Source organism: Solea senegalensis, linkage group LG17, assembly GCF_019176455.1.
Source record: "Solea senegalensis isolate Sse05_10M linkage group LG17, IFAPA_SoseM_1, whole genome shotgun sequence".
Classification (NCBI taxonomy): domain Eukaryota; kingdom Metazoa; phylum Chordata; class Actinopteri; order Pleuronectiformes; family Soleidae; genus Solea; species Solea senegalensis.
The window spans coordinates 7,989,083-8,010,154 of NC_058037.1; the positions used below are offsets into that span (position 1 = coordinate 7,989,083).

Here is a 21,072-nt window from a genome sequence, read left to right on the forward strand (position 1 = left end):
TGCAAACTAGAATAGCCTAAAAAGGTTGTTGTTGTTATACTATTCTGGCAGATTAAATATTGACATTGTAGGGGGTCAAGTGCAGGCCATTAATATGTTGATCAACTGAAATGTTCATGTAGATGTACATGCTGTATATAAAGTTGCATTTGTATACATGAAACGTGCAAACGTGTAAATAAATAACAAATCACCTACGTAGACTCTAGCTGAACACATTCTCTTGGTCCTAAAGAATGTGTAATAAGGCATGTGTATGTGTTGTGGATGTGTGAAAAGATCTTGTATACAGATATGTATTATCTTTCTTTATGAAATGACACTTCAGTTGCAGGTTGTTGTTTTTTATCTTTATATACAAATGGACTCATAACAGCAGATATAATGGTAAATTAAGTGCAAGTTTATTTACAAGCGGTTTTAGTGGTCATTTCCAAGGCAGTAATAAGACATCATTATTTGGAAAGAAAAGTTTCACAGTAAACACGATAATGCAAGGCAAGGAGTATCATACTGAGATAAAAAAAAATATAATATAAAAGTGACACAGAGTTTGTTGCTTGCGCTCCACAAAGGAAACATATGTGAAGTTTGACTTTGTGGTGCAGATACGATTCTCCACAGGCTTATGAAACTGAGAAAGCACACAGGATTAGTGAAGACATAAGTGCCAAACAGATATTATTTTATACTCCCAGCTAAATTAAACTGCTGCCAATGTACTGCATGTGTTCATTTCCAATTGTTTTAGTGTCCAGAAACTTATTCAACCTGTTCATAGAACCATTTGTGAGTGAGAAAATTATAATGTAAGAGGTGCTTACAGTATATTTAGCATGGTAATGTAAAAAACATGCAAGGCAAGTGGTTTAACTGATTTCATGTGAGTTAAAAGGCAGAGATCATTCTTATACAAAAAACAATAAGGAAATGCATTTTCTTCACACAAGCACATTTATGCTACGCATTTTTGAGGATGGATCCATACAGTAACACACTCAAACATCCAGTTTAAAGTCAGAATGCACCACAATATATGAATGTGCTATAAAAACAGAGGTGTTGTCATTGCGTGTCCTGGTTACTTGACTGCAACAGTTTTTTTATCATGAAATCCCAAAAGTGGAGACAATAAAACCAGTTTGTGCTGGTTTATGCTGCACTCACTCATGAAGTGTGCCATATGTGGGACCCCACTCACATGTAACTGACTGCAGTCACTCCTCAGGTCCAATAGTTCCTCCTGGTACAATGAAGAGCATCCACACACTGACATTCGATATTATGACCTGTTGTTAACTTTGACTGAACAAAAAAACTGATAAATAAAAGCCAACATTTGGCTTCAGAAAATAAATGTTCAAGAATTAACAGAATTTGATCATTCATTGCCACAAACTATATTTTAGCTTATTATAGCAGGCACAACAAAGTGATTAGAGGTAATTAATCACAGTATACCTTTGAAATACTTACAGTTTCACACCATACCACCACACCAGATAAACTAGAGGAAATAATGTATTTCCACCAGCGTTCAACAGTGGTCTGTCAGGAGCACAGAGGTGACGGTGTAATTCACATAAAGGAGGTTTTCTTGTAATTGCACTCACTGTATTGTACTTCAGGTTAGTTGTACAACTGCGATACCCAGCAAAAGGCAGACTGTGAATGGTTGTTTTTGCATATATACTGAAATTTTTAATATATTCTTGTCTGGGCATCCTTGTCATGCAAACAATTAGGAAAAACTAATTTCACCACACCTTTCTCCAACTAAATAATTTGCATTTTTGTGATAGATTTCAGGTCAAAGCAGAGGCTTAAAACCATGTTACACTGCCTATGTTTGCTAAAACTCTGCAACTTCTCCAAGTGTACAGTACGTCTTAAACCTCAGAGAACAAGGTGAAGTCTGGTCTCGGAAGGACATCCAGCATAGGAACAATTTCACCGCTGTACAACTTTGATGACCCACTCTGCTGCAGGATTCAGCTGGAAGAGGTCTTTCATGAATGTTTCCCCATCCAGACATCTCTCCTCTTCAAGTAGAAAGACAGAGATAAATATTTAATGGATTTAAGACACATCCTTTCTTATACTGTATGTAATATGTACATGATGTAAATTGTAAAACTTGACATTGTGATATGTAAAATTCTGAACTGATTTGGCAAGAAGAGATTTGTGCCATAAAAGTTACTTAAATTTGAGAAATATTAACTAATGGATATGATATTCTCCGTATGACTTTAATAACCTGTGGGGTTTTTGAGCCACAGCATTGATGCCTAGTGTTTGCTTATTGTATGAATTGTTGGGTTTCTCTTCTCTCTATAATATTGTAAAGTTTTCTGCCTTACAATGTACAGTGTCTTGAGATAATGTACGTTGGGATTTGGCACTATACAAATAAAACTGTATTAAATTATGTATTTTGTTTTGCCCTTCTGTCTGTTGGGTCCCTCAATAAGTTATCAGCAGAACGACAGAGAAAGGACTTACTGATGTTTCCCCCAATCTCATAGAGACACAGCTCTTCACGTTTCACTGCCACTGAACTGAGAGAATAAAAAAAATACATTACATAATCAACTTTACATACAGGAGGGAAATCATGTTTATTTATTAATGTAACAGTGCGCAAAGGACTGTATGTACTGTACACACCGTCAAACACACATTACCTGTCTTGGCTGAGGAAGCGTGTTAAAACATCAGCAGCCTGCAACTCTTCAGTCAGCTGAACTGCCATAGAAACTTTCCTGAACTGAGGAGCTTGGACTCGAATGAATCCCTGTGAACTCTCCTGGTTGTAAGGACAGAGACAGAGAAGCATAAACATAGAGTGAGAAGAAAGTGACTTGCTCTATTATTGGTACCTGCAGCTCATAGCAAGAGCCAGCTCCTCTTCCTTATTCTTCTTTTGTACTTAACTTCTTCATCTTCAAGAATTTTACCTTAAGTGCCAGGGCTGTTATGCTTTACTTAATTGATTTATTTTGCATCTATGGAGTCTTCACTCTATAATAGCTTACTCCATGATTGTAAATTCTCAGCCACGACTTTCTAACATATTTCATCTCTGCATTTGCTTTACACACACTTCAAGAGTGAGTGTCAGTTAAATTTCAATTCTCACGTTTCATGATGTGGCCAGTGTATGTAATCTATATACTAAGCTTAAACCTACATTTGTTTTAAAATGTATGGTAGGTTTTGGAATGTCATATAATCTACGATCTACTTTAAAATTGATTTTGAATTACACTCCGATCTGGAATTATTGACAGTGATTTCTAAGAAAAGGGTAACTGAACAATGCAAATGGAAATTAAACCTCTACCTCAGCCACAGCTTTATCAGGTGGTCTGTCAGTGGTAATCTTCTTCAGCAGTTTCCTTACAGCTCTCTCTTTATTTTGTTTCCGCTGACTTTCCATGTTTTGCTGTCTGACCTGGGTCACAATGAACTTGGGGATCTGGGAACAAGAAGTACACATGGAGAGTGAGATGTGTTACCCAGCACAGCACGGTATCATTAGTCATGCTGCATGGAAAATTCTAACTAACTACACCGAAAACTATATTGCTGGCACTTACACACATGTACAGCGTTATAGGTGTTATGAATGACAGAATATAGAAAATTAAATCCGGAGTTGCTTACTGTCCACAGCAGATTCTGGTATCTAATCAACAGACGGACAATATTGGCTGTGCTAGTTGCCATGGAGATCTCCTGTTGTTCTGTAACCTTGGAACGGAAGCCTTTGAACATGAAGATGTTGGGTGCCATGACAACAGAGACATTGTTAAGTGTCATTTTATTTTTGGACTGATGGTCAATCACATGTTGGAAGAACTCCACCAAAGCCTGGGGGGAAAGTAAAAAATAAATAATACATTTACTAAAGTAATTAAGGGAAAATGATTGATCACTTTCATGACGAATGTTTGAAACTGAGCATGCACTTACCTTTAAAGTGTCTCGATTGGGCTCGGGAAGCAAAAGGACCAGTAGGTTCAAAGCCTGCAGTTGTTGTTTCTTTGTGGGGAGCTCTGTATCAAAGACACACAGAAAAGTGTTTAGACGTTAATATGCATGTTTTTAATTCATTGTGGCATTAAAGCTCTTGTGAATAAGCTGAATACTTCATGAAGAGAGGTTGTACATACTGTTGACAGCGATAAATGCACTGAGGTACTCCACAGTCAGTAAAGGATGGGGTAACTCCCTGATGAACAGCTTCAAAAGACTTGCGGCATCGTGCTGCTTCAACTGTTGCCAAGGAAACATCCCATCATAGAAGGAGGACTCCAGCTCCTGGCACAGTGACTGAATATGGGACAGACACAATGTTATCCGCTTCAAGAAGAAGTCAGACTGCTAAGGTTAGCAGTGATGACAGACTTGACTGGCAGTAAAGTAACAAAGTTACATGAACCTAATAATCTTAACCATCTTACAGTGTGTCTGTAATGGTGTCAGTCAAATACTTTAACCAACCTTAACTCTAGTGGCTGCTCCAGGAATCCGTAGAAGCCCCTCTGTGTCTAATCCTTCCTCCTCGATATGAGAGATAAGCTGGAGACAAGAGCCAGATTATGTTTAAGTATGACTACACAAGTGTGAAGACTATGATCTACATTGGACATCATTAATAATGATTACAGCACAGTACCAGGCACATGTATGTAATGTAAATTGCATGATCATATATAAAAAAATACAGTATGTTGCACAAGTATGTTGCTTCTGTTTGATCAATAAATGTCATCATTGTCTCCGACTGATATGGTGATTGGCTGCTGCTCACCCTCTGCAGTATAAATGGCACTTTGGTTCCGGGAGCACGTCTCTGGTCCTGATCCAATAAAGTAATGAGGGGAACACCAAACAGACCAATTTCTGCACAAACACACAAACACATGTTCAGTTAAAAAATAACTAACCTATACATGCTATGTAATATTCAATTCTAATGACTTTGAAATGAAACATACTTAAATGACACATATTTTTGCTCATGTATCTGTTGTTTTCATTCATTTACATGTTTTTGTGTGACTGTGCATGTCTTGAATTTGTATTTGTCGTGCGTGTGGATTGAGAAAGTACATTTACTATGCCATTGTTTTGTCTTCAGGTCCTAATGTGTATTTCTGTTGTAATAATATATACACAAATAGTATCTTCATTTATATAGCACTTTTCAAAACAGGGATACAATGTGCTTTAGACCAGGGTTTCTCAAACCTAGTCCTAGAGGCCCACTGTGCTGCATGTTTTAGAAGTTTCGTTTCTCCGACACACCTGATTCAAATAAAAGGCCTGTTATCAGGCTTCTGCAGCGCTGATGAGAATCAGGTGTGTTGGAGCAGAGAAACATCTATAACATGCAGGGACCAGGATTGAGAAACACTGCTTTAGACAATAAAGATACAATAAAATAATGTAAGTTCCAAATGAAACATGATAGCATATTATATATGTGTTTACCTTTAGTTTTAACTTTAACAGCTTTGTGCGCCTTAAGGTCTATTCCAGCAGTGTCGAACAGAGCAGTCATCTCCACAAGCGCCAGCCTATGTACCTAGAACATTAAAAACAAACAAAGCTTATCATTAATAAACATGCACACACACACATATACATGGATTATAACAACATATACTAACATACTTACCTTTTTCATATCCAGAGGAGACAGATCTCCTATTTTGGTTTGGCCTGTTTTATCTCGAAGCAGCTTAAAGTTCTAGAAAAGTTAAACAAAGCACAGCATTTTCACTAAACGCGTAATATAAAAGGCTGAATGAACAGAATTTTAGTGGCTATGGATTTTACTAGAATAGTGGCAATAATCTGTTATACCAGCTATGACCACTAGATGTCACTGTAATCTAATCTCAAAATAATCATTTGAAATAACCTGTGTTCCATGCTATGCTATATACTCAATTAGGTGTGGCAGTACACTTTTCTAACAATAAATCAACTATGAAAACATAATCTAATGGATGTTTGTTGGACTAAAAATCACACAATAAATAAGGTTAATAGTTGATTGTGACACAGCAAAACAAACACAATATTCATAATTATTGAAGTGCAAGGAACATTTATAAACTGTGAGAACTAGCTTGAATGTCACACCACAGTACAATATAGATACTTACAACAATAATACAAATTCAAAAACATAACATCTTATTAATTCACTGTCAGTGGAACACTTGGTACTCCACAACAACAGACAGACTCATTTATCAACACCCTGACTTCGACTTTGTGTGTGTGGCTCACTGGTAGTTTGTCATCAGGTGAGTTTGGGCTTGTGATGACCTTTAACCCTTGGAAGTTTTCCCTGTAGGTGAGTGCTTGTTCTGAAAAGGCCACTTCAACGTTCAGCTCTGTCTCTGTTTCTGCTCACGTGTACACACACACACACAGAAAATAAAACATATGAGATCACATAAGTGGTCCATTTAAACTGGTATGGACTTGCACTTACTTGTACATTGCACTTAGAGTATGAGTAGCACTTTATAGTTTGCCATTTTTGAAGCACTTACCTACTTCCAGCTCTTGTTTGTACCCGAATGTTGAAATGCACTTACTGTAAGTCGCTTTGGATAAAAGCGTCTGCTAAATGGCATGTAATGTAATGTAATGCATGGTCCAAGTGTATACATTTAAGTGTGTTTACATGTATCTATGGTGATAAAATCACAGTGTTTTTGTTACTATGGCAGAAAGAGGAAGAAAGAGTGCTGCCTTTTATGTACATAAATAAATAAAGCAACATTTCAGGCTTTCTTGGGTGTTTGCACCGATTTTATAGTGATGATATCCAAACTAGGACCTGGGGTCTAATGTGATCACTGTATTGTATTATTGTATCAAGTTGTATTCCCTTGTATAGTGTCAACATGCAGCACTCTCTTCTTTACACCTGCTGAACATTTCCAGGCAATAAAATATGTTTGTGTGAGATATTGATGCAAATTGAATATCCCCTCGTAATACTGTTTTTTCCCTGTTCTAAAATATGTTTAGGAGTTGCTAGGCAGAAGTTTATTTGTACCTCAGTTAGTCATTCTCGATGCTGACTCATACTGCATTTGTTTATATGCAAGTGCATGTATACTTTAATTTGTTTCCTCTTCAGGACCTTTTCAGGACTAGTAGACCTTAGTGGGACCAAATCCTGATCATAGCGGGGCAGAACATCCTTCCTGAGATAATGCTTATGTATAGGACTAAGACTCATGGTTAAGTTAAGGTTAGGGATTAACTGGATGTGGCTGTGCAAATGAATGTAAATCAGTGCAGTGTCCTAAGAAGAATAGCTGAGCGAAGCTATGTGTGTGTGTAGGAGTATGTTACACATACCAGCCATGACATCTTTTTGTCCATTCTCACTTCCCTCTTTGACTTTTCTTGGCTGTTCCTCCTGCAGCAAACAGGCAGACAAGTGATCAGCACACAGTGTAATGTTCAACAAGCCATGACTTCAAACACAACTTCTCCGTGCCAGCACATTTTTTTCATGTTACAAATTATCTTGTCTGTTAATAACTGGACAAATGGTGCATCTAAGTGAAACAACTTGGTTATTCTTGCTGACAGCAGTAGTTTAAACTAGCAGTCTAATACTTTAAGGTCCAGTGGGTAACATTTGGGAGGTTTTACTGGCAGAAATGTAATTATACATCCCATAAGTACGTTTGTAAAAGGATCATGTTTTGTGGCTAAATCTACTTCCTCATTGGTTGCTGATCACTTCCAGACTGGAGAAGCCACAACAAGAAACACATTAACAAAAGAAAATGAGAACCTTGTCTGTTGTGGTGGAACACTTAATTCATGTTGTAAAAGCAGGAAGACATCACTGAGGAAAAAGAACTACCCCAAAATGAGTAATGGAGGTCTCAACTTGTGAGAAACACACATAAAACAATTTGCAAAAACTTTTTTTGTTTTATAAACAAATAAGTCACAAAGTTTCCAATAAGACCTGTTCATTATTTAGCTGTTATATATATATGTGTCACACCAGTGTCGATACACTCCAATTAGTCTGAGCCATCGTGTGCATCTTCTGACCTTTTCACGAGGTCTGAATATATCCCTAACATCGGGGACGTGCTGCCGGTTGCGTCGCCGTAGCGTCTGCTGTAGTGTGGTCACACGCCGTTCTACCGCTGCGGCCTGAGTTCTGGTCAATGTGGACAGGAAGACTGCATGGTCTTCTTCCTGTCAATCAATGAAGTCGGACATGAATCAGGTGACATAGCGTTTAGAAGACAATCTGAGTTAAAAAAAAAATATATGAAACTGAGACTTAGCCCTGTCTCAATAATACCTGATCCTGGTCAGCCAATGAATGATCAAAGAGTCGTCCTAGCCCTGCCTCTGTAAGCCACGCCTCCTCTTGCTCTCCTTCTGTAAGAAAAAAGGGGTAAAAATAAAAACAAAGGTGTGTGATATTATGAGTTAATATATAGTATACTGTATATCACTAGTGTCATACTGAAGGAAAAGTGGATTTCAGTATCAGTTAGTTATTGTGTATTTGTTTATTTGTCCATGTCAAAGACAATTTAAGACTACATGTATATACATATATACAAATAGAGGTGAAGGAAAGGGAAATGAGTAACCACAGACAGAACATACAGGAAGAGTTTGTTTGCTCCTGAGGACAGTAGTCTGCAATAACTAAGCTAAATAACACTCACAATCTACATTCCTTATGTGCAAAACAGTATAACACCAGTCTGAACAAGCCTGAGCTTGAAATGTTTGTTCTATTTCTTTTTCTTCTCTATGAAAATCCCAGAGATCTTGTTTATGAGTAAAGATGGAGAAAAACAAGCTTTGTTCTACCTATGGAGCAAATTCTGGTTGGGGTGTCCCTCGCTCTCCCCTTTGTGGAAAAGATGGTACACTTGTAACATATCTGTGTCCAGTATCTCCATTGAATGAAAATGTGCCTTGAACCACACACAGAATAATATGTGCCTCTTTGTTGTTATTCTCTACACACAGTGTTCTTCAGGTCCATCCATGGACACAGTAAACCCCACCTTCAGGAATTTTATGCTGCTCCTCCTCTTGATTTTCCCCTTCTTCTCCCCTCCCTGCTCCTTCTCCTGAACTGGTGATATTCTGCACCTCCTTCCAATAGTCGTCCATCTCCAGCTCATCCAGAGAATCCTGCAAGAAAAACATTTCACAGTTTCAAATTTAAATTCCAGTTCTGGTCTAGTTTCTGCCTTGAACTGTGTTTTTGTAGGTTAATTGTCTATTTGAAAGACGTGATGGAACATTTGCTCTCATATAACACACAGTAAAGAACACACACACACACTGCTTATGTAAAACTCCTTAGTTTTAAACAGACCTTGTCTCGCATGTCTCGCCTGCTCACTCGCTACTTTTCCAAAAATGGTACTTAACTTAAAATGTATTCAGTGGATATTTACTGAGATTTTTACTCCTCAATGCTGTGGAGCTTACACACGCTCACCACCAGATATAATCAAAATTGTGATTCTTTGTTAAAACCATACATTTGAAATAGATACAGTAAATGAAAGCCAGTCCATTCTAATCTGTTTTATAAGGACAGTTCTTTCCATTTCATTGCTCAAGATGAACATTGTGATACTTCCACTGAGTAAACTAGCTTAAATGTAAATATAGAACTTGAAAAATCAACCTCTACTCCATAAGTGAATAATTGAGATTAAAATCTATTTTTCAAGAAAGAAGTGGCCAAACCTGGAAATTGACTATCACTTGAAAATAAACACGCACAGCTAAATATAACCAACAGAAATCCAAACAAACATGGAAAAGAAAGTACACACTGCCATGTGATCAGGGCAAATTTCATCACATCAATTACGGCTTACCTGAGAGTTACAGCGCTGACATGTGGGTCGGTTCCTGGACCTGGGACTGTGTCTGGGACTGCAGTTAGACTTTAGACCGGAGTTAGGCTTTGGACTAGAGCTAGGCTTTGGGCTGGTGGAGCTGTGAGACCTGGAGTAAGCCGCAGAGATTGAGTTGGGCAGAGATGATGACTTGACACTGCCTGTCTTGCTGGCATTCGAGGCAGAGGCTTTTGTGCATCCGTCTCCATGTTGTGTGTTTTGGTTCTGTGGAATGGTGTAATGGCCTGATCTGCGACTACAGGAGAAACAGACAAGAGACAACTTTGTCAGGGGTTCAGAAAGAAAAGACATGTGGTTATTTGTCATGATCTTGTCATGATCATGATCTGAGCTTGGCCAACATATGAACACAAGTTCTTCTCTATCCAATCCAAGCCAATCCAACGTTATTTATAAAGCACAACAACAACAACAGCTGAAACAAAGTGTTGTACAACAGAAATAAATAAAACAAATAAAATATAACAACGGAAATAAATAAAACAAATAAAATATAAAAACACAAGACCTAATAGACCGAAGAACAAACAATAAAACATACAATAAAACAATAAAATACTGTAAAAAGTATAAAAACAACACAAATAAACCGGTCATACAATAAAACCATTAAAAAAAGTACTGGGTCGCAAGCCAAAGAGTAAAAATGGGTTTTAAGATGCATTTAAAGTGGACAGTGAAGGGGCGTGTCTAACATGCAGAGGAAGATTGTTCCAAAATCTTGGCGCAGCGACAGAAAACGCTCTGTCTTCTCTGAGCTTCCGTTTAGAATTTGGTATCTGCAGGAGCAGCTGATCTGCTGACCTCACAGACCGGGCAGGAGTGTAAGGATGAAGCAGCTCAGGTAAGGTAAGGCGGGACAAGACCATTTAAGGAAGTCATAACAAATCAAATAATTTTTAAAATGAACTCTGAAGTGCACGGGCAGCCAGTGGAGTGAGGCTAAAATAGGTGTTATGTGTTCCCTCTTACGTGCTCCAGTTAAAAGACGTGAGAGGGAAGTCTGACTGACTACAAAATAAAGGGCTTTTGCAGTAATCCAGGCGAGACGTAATTAAGGCATGGATTACTGTTTATATGCTATATGCCTTACCTTTGTTAACGTTCTTAAATGAAAAAAGATGGACTTCACTACTGCACCAATTTAAGATCACTGTCCATTTTAAAACTCAAATCAAGTTCCATCTAAATTGACTTCTTAATGCAACCGGCAGAGTGGTGGCTATTCAATATATCCTTACTTCCTGGTTGTGCAAAGCAAAACAGGAGGCAGATGTCCACTTTTTATATACAGTCTATGCTATGATCCAGATTAACTGACCAGTTGATTAATCTGTCTTCCTCTACCATTGCTCCTTTACATAACGGTCCGCCTCACTTGCAGCGGTGCACTTTGCACCTTGTTCGCCAGTGACGTTATGACATCAGCCGTCATAAAAATCTTCCTGGATTGTAAATGTTGGATTATCCATAAAAACTAAAAAGGAGAGTATGTAGTGGTGGTTCAAATAGTTTTGTCTTTTATTCCATTTAATCGTTATGTGAGCATTGTGTCTACAGTGGAAGTTAGTGTGCCTTTAATGACTGTAAAAGAAAGAGTGAGAAAGAGAGATGGCTTATGACACAGTGTGGTCAGTGAGTCAGAGAGACAGCCATCAGCCAAAAGACTATAACTAACGACATGGTGAATTTACAGCAGCTCAACTAATGAGGTCAACATCGGCAGAAGACTAAGAATAGCAGCTCTAACAGCTTGGAGTTCACTTTACTTACTCAACACAGTCTTTTCATCTCAGCCCCATCGAGATGGAATGAACCATTAGTGCTAAGTAGAGGTTTAAAGTAACCTTATACAGTTTGTCTCACTATAATGACAGCCATCGTGTGTTGTCATATACAGCACACTATATACTATATCAACACTGCATTCTGACATGTGAAACCGACACTCATCATGGGAAGAAACATGCACTCTAACAAATAACATGTTCACGATATTCACAAATTACTTCAACTGTTTTGTTTTGCATTTTATAAATATATATAGAGTTACAACAAAGAAAATGTTCAAAGTGATAAACACGCACATAACTGCATCAAAATACACCAAAATGGTCACACTGATGCTGAATTTTTGAAACAAGCTGATATTTCACAGTTTAAAGCAGTCAATAAACCAGTCACCTAAAAAAAAATCAACATGCTCCCAACAGCAAATGGGAGAAGCCTCTTTAAATTATTTAAATACATATTTTTCATCATACACATCACATCATATTGTCTTACTCTTAGTTCAGCATTTCTCTTAATATAAGAGTTGCTTCTGAAGTTACATACACTTCAAACACTGATTTCTACCTGCTCACCAAACTCACATAGTGCAAGGACAGAGGTTCAGGTGCAGAGTGGGAAAGTAAGAGGCTCCATTCTCCCTATCAATAGACAATGTGGTTTTCAAGAAGCTGTTTCTCTGGAACAAAACAAAACAAAACATTGCACACTGCTTTACAATGGGTAATTGTGTTGCCTTTGTCTTTACTTATGAGTTCCTGTTCAGTAGCAGTAATTGAAAGGATCAGGATCCATTTGGGTATAGCTACTGATTCCAATTTACAAGGTCTTTTTCTGAATCGATTTTTTTCCAATATTGATTCATTTAGAGACATTTCATTTTCAACATACATTTTGCTTAGTTATCAAAGAGGTGTTCACAGAACTAATGCTGCAAATTGTATACAATTTGAATTTGGGACAAAGTCGTAAACACAACACAAAACTAATCAGAAAACCAATGTCAACATTATTTCTATATCAATACAGCACTTTCACACCATTTAATGTCATTATATTTTTGTGTATCAATATTTTCTTCCACGACTAACAATAATTCTGTTTCTGGAACAAGCTTAATCTGTCTCATTTCAGTACAAAATAAAACTCAGTTAGTGTGTGTTTGATATTGGGTCTTGTTTCATTGATTTTACTGCTGCTCATCTGAATGGTCTCTTTGTTATAACAGGAAGTAACACAGTGTGTTCTTTCTTTGCCCTCTTTCTTCTACTCTGTCGTTTCAATCTTTCTTTCCCACCTCAAGCCACAGGGATTATTCATTGAGCTACTACAACTCTAATAAAGGTGACTGATGGTGTATATGGCTGCCTGCAGCAGATCTGTCATTGCTGTGCCACATTCCAATCACACTCAAAGGTTGCTGTAAAAATTGTCATCATTCACAAATCTGCTTATGAAGCAATCCAACCATCCAAGCACACTGTCATAAAAGAAACAGTTCTGATACTGACACTGAAAGCAACCAATACAACAGCAGCAGCGAGAAAGTAAAATATCTGTCAGCAATAACGTTGATATACTACCCACGACATCACCGCCAACTCAACATATCAACTCGATTGGTCCATTTAATTATTGAAAGCAGCTGTCACATTGTAGCACTTAAGAAAGAACTAAAGTACTGATGTAGAGTGATGTTTCAAGCGGAAAAAAAGACATATAACTTGGTTTTCGGTAAAGCTCACTCACTCATCTTCTACCGCTTTATCCTGCACATGAGAGTCATGGGAGGCGCTGGCACCAATCTCAGCTGACATAGGGTGAAAGGTGACAGGTCACCAGTCCATCACAGGGCATCACATATAGAGACAAACAACCATTCACTCTCACACTCATAGAGTCCAACCTAATGTTCTGACCCCTGTTCCAACCGGGTTGCAAACATGAGTCTTCTTGCTGCAAAGGCAAGAGTGCTAACCACTACACCAACCGTGTGGCCCACATAGCACAAAGCTTTTAAATATAAACAAATGTCTGTTATATTCAAACTATTCTCTAAGGAGTTCACACAGAGCTGTTTCTCAGAACGGCACTGCATGACTGATGGAGGGAAGATGCCAGAAGCATGACAGGCACACAAGCAATGCAAGACAGCAGCAAACTTAAGGTTATGCGATTAACCCCGGTTCTCTGAAACACAAGTGAGGCATCTCACTATGGTGGAACATCATATAGGTCATGTGGACGGGGCTGTTTCCAATAATTCCTCACAAACACATCGAACTGCAGTGGAAAGCAATGCAGTAAAGGTATGAAATAGTGAGCGATATTAATTTTGAAGTTGGAGTGAACAGTATGTGGTCGATTTGCTGTATTAATCAATTTGGCATTATGGGTATGAGAGTATTACCCAGAGGGTCTGTCATGCTGAGGCAAAGCCACATACCACAGCCGTCTTCCTGCTACACACACATTGTGTACATATTAATACAGCAATAACAAAAACCCCACTGATAAATATAGATACAGGCACTTTGATCTGGTTTTTACAAAGAATATCCGGCACTTTACCAAACCATGTGACCTCTTCCTCCCAGCAATCTCCTTTCTTTCCTCTACCCTTCACCCCTTTCCTCGCCTCCTACACCTCACCTGGCACTTGTGTCATCTCCTTTTCCTCTGAGTTTGGTGTTTTGTTTTTCTTTTCCTGCCGTCTTCCTTCCTGCATTTTCCCCCTGCCAACTCCTCTCTTCTTCCATCCTTTCTGACATTGCCTGAAGAGCATTTATCTAAATCTCAGTGTGCAGAAACATCTGCTGTGTGTTTCCTCTCTGTCTCACTTTGCTGTGAGAAAAGACACATGTGAGCTACCTTGAACAGCTCAGTAAGCTGCGTGAACAACGGCAGACATGTCCTGGTTTTCATAGAGCTACAGTAAAAAACAGCCTCGGAAAACCATAAATCCAAGATTAGCTATTATTCATCATCTATCTCCAAACCTGTCTAACGTACAACGAATATCCAAAGGCGACAACAGACCAACGCTGGCCATTGATTACTTTTTTTTTTTTATGGCTCTGATGCAACAGATTCTATACTATCCGATTGGCTGAAGGGCTCGTGCTTTGTTTTCCATTCAACTACAATCCTGTGGTGCAAGAAAATATGTCCACAAGCTTGTTAAATATTAATCACCGCGGCTTCCACAGTGTGGAGTTTCTGTTGACCGCTCTGGGAGATTTGCCAATCTGGAAAAATCTGTGAAAAACAGACAGGCTTCTATTAAGTGAGCCGAGGTCAAAATGCTGAGATGTTTTTTTTTGGTGTTGATGGGTTTTTTTTTAGTTGCTATCTCAGGTCATAGAACATAAAAGCAACAGCCGCATAAAAGTCATTGTACGCATGACTCCACTGCACACACAGATGAGCTGCCCTTGTGCAGAAAACAAGCACATGCTCTCCCTGGCACACATTCATGGACCACTAAAACAAAACACTCCCACAGCTGTGTGAGTGTTTGTTCTAGTCTTTGTACCTTTATCCACATGCACACACCTTTTATCAGTGCCTTAAAGCCACAGACAAAGTGTGCGGCTTTTTGCGTGTGTGTAATGAAAAGTGTGAGTTAAAATAAACAATGAGGTCCAGAAATGACTAGAAGGAAACAGTATCGGCCCGCAAAGAGCACTGACGGTTCAGACGAGTCAAGGTGTGAACACATGTGAGTGTGATTATTACTGCAGTGACACGGCGAGAGAGACATCAATTTGAATATTAATCTACTTAATTTCAATATTCACATTATAAATGTGAAAGAGCAATATTAAAAGTTTTGTCTGCATAAAATTGACTTTTAAACCTGGCTTGGTACCTATTGGCTCTATTCAGCCTGTTTTTGTTTGATTGTCCACACGTGGTTGACCCTGAATATACAGTGGGTGAAGTTGTGGACATTTGATTTATGTATGAACACTTGGGCTCGTTTTTCCTGTTTTGTTTGGTTGTTTTTAGGGTATGGTTTTGTAGTCATTACAGAAACTACTCTACAAGGATGCAAATTTAAAGATATGAAATACCATTACCCAAAAAAACCTGGGTCAGAAATGACGCGAGACACATGGCCTATGGCCTTTGCAATTTCGGTTTGAAAATGATTAATTGTCAACTCTAGTGTAAAGTGCTCACGGTATATGTTATGTGGTGATTCCATTCAAGTTTGTTTTTTTTCCTAAACAGAAGCCTTCATATCAACAGCGAACAAAGCACAGCTAATGAAGTTCAGAAGGGTTTGTTTAAAAGATGAGAAGAGTGTGTGGTATTTCCATTTACATCCACAGGTGCCAGCTGCCCCCTGTGAAAACAGTGACCATCTCTGTTCCCCCTTGGACACAGTTGCTGGTGTGTGAGCGATGACCCACAGGCTGAATCAGTCAGCTGCTCATATCATATCCACCCCCCTGCCCTTCTTTTGTGCTGGAGGTCTGAATCAGTTCATCTTCATCAATGTCTCTTTCTCTGTTTCTGTCTCTCTTGCTATTTCTTTCTCAAGACTGTTATTTTACATGAGCCTTTTTAGTCTTCCATTCACTACAGCAGAATGTTATGACTTCTGTTCTCTTCAGCTGAGAACAAACAGAATGCTACAGAACATCAGCTCTGATGGCTCTTTTAATTGCAGCCCACGTTTGGCTGGTGTCTTGTAACTCTTCACAGATCGTCTTCCTTCCTCCACATGTCATTTCCTGTGCAGCTCAGTATATCTGCCGACTTGCTGCTGGCTCACACTCTACGTTTATCAAAACCATGTGTGACACACAGTGGAAGTGTTTCCTCCTAAATACAGTGGAAATACAACAGTTGTACAAAGACAAACTTCTGTGTGCAAGACTTCCAGCAAGCACATCACTTAAAGCTCCTTAGGCCAAATGTCTACTGCTGGTTACAGGCCAGCAGATTATCTGTCTGTTTGTCTGTCTGCCATTCCTTGACCAGGGGAACAATGACCACAGAAACAAGCCTTCATGTCAACCTAGACAGGAGACACAAGCACACAAACACACAGGACACACGCTACTGTGGGAGATGAGACACAAAGGCAGGCTGTAATGTGATGCTGGGTTTTTTCCAGTTAGCCGGAGAAGCCATCTGGAACACACACACACACACGAATACATATACTGTACACACACTTTTATACAAAGTGCAGGTGTGTCCTCCTGAATACCAGCTGCACACGGTTGTTTACTTTTACCACATCACAGTTGTTGACATCAGTTGTTTGCTGAAGTTAGCATGCACTGGACACACACACAACCCCACACATAAACAAGCCCAATAATTATTTTAGTGTAACTGAACAGTTGTTTCCATATAAGCGTAGTTCCTGTGCATGAGAGGACTGTTGTCATTATCCTGTAGATGTGAGTCATCACAGATCTGTTTACCACCGCCATAAAAACAACAACAAAAGAGATATTGGTATTCATCCCTCCAGTTGCAGCCAGACCAGAGAAAACTTTTAAATGAACTAATTAATGAATAAATGATCAGAAATACAATCATCACATCTGCTGATCAGTTACTTGTTTAAGTCGTTTAAGTAGCAAAAGAGACGACTGTTTGCTGGTTTCAGTGTAAATCATTTGACTTTTAACTAAGTTGTATCACTTTCAGTACTAGGTGATTAGTATTAGTAATAAGTGTTCTGTTTTGCTCAAATAGCAGTTAATAAATTCAGTTTTAACTGACTAACCTTCAGTTGATTAATAAACCCACAAGGTGCTGATTCATATCCTTGTGTTCGTACTATCTTTAGACCTACAGTGGTAAAAGACTGGCAACCCTGAAGAATCTGTTGTCGTTATAACTAAGTCAAGGTGAACCTGCTGATGAGCTGATAAGGAAACTGCTGAAGGAATAACATAACCCGGGGCCATGCAGGGAGGAGCTGGACATAAAAAGCACATAAAAAAGAATATGGTTGCCTTCTGAGGAGAAACTAACTGACCAGGTTAGTATTGGCTATTAGTGTGATGGGCTTTATTTAACTCTTTTGCTCAATAAACTTCATCATTTTTGCTTTGGAACACAGTGACCTTTGCTCACCACCCCTTAATCGCACACAAACACATGTTCTTGAGCAGCATTTTTAGTGAGGACACTTCTAGACTAATGATTCTTTAGCTTTTTACCCTAACCTTAACCATCACAACTAAATGCCTGACACTAAACCGTGACCTAAACACTCATATAAACCTAATGATAAGCCTAACTGTAAATCCAGGCTAACATTCTAACCTTCTCCTAAGTGGCCCCTTGCATCTGAAATAAGTTAATAATAAATACATACACAAAACAGTACAAATGCAAACAACAACAAATAAACTTGGTTGCAATATTTATAGTCTCCACGTGTGTGTGTGTGTGTGTGTGTGATATGTTCTAGCTTAATTTTACATTTAAGTACACACTACATTGACTCCCATTCATTTGGACAATCATACTAAACTTTTACCCTGAACCTAAACCATAACATGTTAGTAAGCCCTAACCTTAACCTAACCACAATCCACACCATGTCCTAACTGTAACCAGAGCCTCAGAAATGAGGTTCTGTCTCGTTACTAACAGACTTTGGGGACATTTTCAGTCAGTGTTTACACCAGAAACGTCAACGAGAGATAATAAAAACAAGTACACACACACACTACGCCATCGTTCTGTAGTAGGGTAAAGTCGTGGTAACACACTAACTTGCCCCACCTGTGCCCGGTGGGCTCGTGGTCCAGTGCTGACAGACAGTTGGGAGGACACAGTCCAGTTTTCGACAACAGTTCCGTGTTGCTGTGGTAACCCGTTAAAACCACTCCCTGGGTCTGCTCCTGCTGCTGCCGACTCATGTTTCTCCTCTTCTTCTCCTTCTTCTTTCCTCTGCTTCACACACCGCGCATATAAACACAGCTCAGTCTGTGGAGAACATCTGGAGAATTATCTGTCTGCGCCTTCCATAACTGGACTGTTATGCTGTCGACTCATTCTGACTCCACACTTTCTTCCTTCTTTCCCTCCGTCTCCCTTCTCTTCCCTCTCCAGGCTGTAACTGTCTGTGTGTGTGTGTGTGTGTGTGTCACATAGCTCTATGATTGGCTGAAACTACAGGGCAAAGTCTCTCACAGGTGAATGCGCCCCCTGCTGTTCAAAGTGAGCAACCTTCTTTCTGAAGCCATCACCGGTCACTTTATTAAGTACACCTGTTCAGACTGCTTGTTAATTGCAAATATCTAATCAGCCAATCACATGGCAGCAATCCACTACATTTACACAGGGTCGATAGGACCTGCTGAACAATTTAGTATTTTTGCACTATTCCCCTGTGCTATCATTTTCTACACAGTGAATATTGTTATATTATGTGATTAAGGTCGACATATTTGTAATATTTTCTCTTATATTTTTAGGTACTTGTTTTATCATATTGCTAATTCTAAATCCTATTTTATTGTATACCCTTAATTGTTATCTTTGTTTTGCCTATACATGTTTTGTACTCAACACTGATCCATTTTGTTGCTGTAAAAAGTAAATTTCCCCAATGTAGGATCAATTAAGTGAAATCTAATCTAATCTACTGTAATCTAGTTTTATCCAATTTAATATGCGGTTCAAACCAAGCAAGAGCATGGGGAAGAAAGTTGATTTTAGTGACTTTGAACATGGTATGGTTATAGGTGAGTATTTCTGAAACTGCTGATCTACTGGCATTGAGAAAATGACCACAGAGTCCTGCCAATTTATTAGGTGTCCGATGTACCTAATAAAGTGGCCAGTGACTGAATTAATACAAGACAGTTGTAGATCTTAAGTGTTATATAAGAGCAAAGGGTTCAATAAGATAAAACAAGACAAGACGAGTAGAAATAATATTTAAACAGCGACATTTAGACTGATGATGTTTTGAATGTGATTGTTTGTTGCAAAATCTTTGTTTTTATTTTAGCTTCATGACTAATAAATGCCACCAACTTCTACAACACTAGAGCTCGTTTTCACACTGGTATTAAGTAACAACTGTAGAAATCGTGTTTAAACACACCGTCTTCCTCAGTGAATGTGAAGCCAAAACAAACACTGAAATATTTCAAGGCCAAACAGTGAATTGTTCCTTGTCTATACAAGTCACTTTAAAAAACCTGCATTTGACTGAGGGAAACACAAACTTGAGACAAGTCAAGACTAAACAGATAATAGATAAATTGATATTTGGTCTTTGATTCATTTACAGAATTGTAATTACAGATTGTTTTTTTTTAACTGCGATCATTCATCTTTGTGTGATTGCGTAACTTTGCATATTTTCGACAGTCATTATACTAAAAAATGTAGAAATACTGCCGACTATATTTCATGTTAATGTGTTCACAAAAACATACATCACAGAATTTTAAACTTTAAGTGGCACGATCATTATTGTATAATTTAATAAGTACTGAGAACAAGATAGAAATAAATCCATATATAGATGTGAATTTTGTGTTCAAATGTCACACACACCTGAAAAATGGGTAATGGGAAGAAGTATTTTTCACACACAAAAATGTTTCCCTTACTTAAGATGAAGGTAGTGAGCGAGTCTGGAGACCATGGTGTCTGCGCCAACTGTCTGTCACAAGCACCACACACTATGAACGTGTGACCATGAGCTGCAAGATGATGGTAAAACACTCACATACTGTGACAAGTGGATTAACCAGAGAGGTCAATCAGATTTTTCTGCACCTCCATCTGTCCATCTACCCACTTCTGACCCCATCACTCCATTTTCGCTCTTCTCTTTCTACTCTGGTCCTCAGTCTCATTTCCTCACCAATTCTACCTCACTATATCCCCCACCATCATCTGGCAACACAAACACTAAAGACAAACAAAGGCAGCATAATACTGCATTGTATATTACATGTGATGTTTTTGCTAAAGATAACCCTAATGTCTCAGCTTCTGCATACCTAAGAGAGTTGATGAAAAATAAATAATAAAGCTGTAAAAACCTAAATCAATACTGCCCTCTGGTGAATATCATAAAGCAAATGAGAAAAAGTAAACCAAAGATATTTTAGTTTTCATTCATTTCCGATGTCAAATGCACTCTGAAGGTAGGACACCAGAGCGAAGACAGAGTGCTCATGTGCCCCCTAGAGTCTGTTGCACAACACTACAACCAGTGGCCCTTAGTAAATGATCTTATTTGTCCCGCAACAGCCCTGTGGCTGTATGACTCCTCCTCAGCTGAACTTACTGTATTACACACATGCACGCG

The 21,072-nt window shown here is 38.6% G+C and overlaps 1 protein-coding gene across 3 annotated transcripts; it reads right to left on the reverse strand.

Annotated features, from left to right (window-relative positions):
• Positions 1-382: 382 nt before the first annotated feature.
• Positions 383-18,873, reverse strand: arhgap18 (Rho GTPase activating protein 18). Of its 3 annotated transcripts, XM_044049290.1 has the most exons (19): positions 14,631-14,699; positions 12,344-12,438; positions 9,927-10,203; positions 9,096-9,225; positions 8,372-8,451; positions 8,113-8,262; positions 7,399-7,459; positions 6,310-6,428; positions 5,690-5,761; positions 5,503-5,596; positions 4,820-4,911; positions 4,510-4,587; positions 4,179-4,338; positions 3,979-4,061; positions 3,670-3,876; positions 3,347-3,481; positions 2,688-2,809; positions 2,506-2,561; positions 383-2,042 (listed from the first exon to the last, which is right to left on the reverse strand). In XM_044049290.1, exons 1-19 carry the CDS (start codon positions 14,682-14,684, stop codon positions 1,951-1,953), a joined length of 2,157 nt encoding a protein of 718 aa, XP_043905225.1. In that variant the 5' UTR covers positions 14,685-14,699; the 3' UTR covers positions 383-1,950. The 3 variants fall into 3 exon arrangements, with proteins under 3 accessions (XP_043905225.1, XP_043905226.1, XP_043905227.1); XM_044049291.1 differs by lacking the exons at positions 12,344-12,438; positions 14,631-14,699 and adding an exon at positions 18,522-18,873; XM_044049292.1 differs by lacking the exon at positions 12,344-12,438 and having other exon boundaries at positions 14,412-14,666.
• Positions 18,874-21,072: the final 2,199 nt, after the last annotated feature.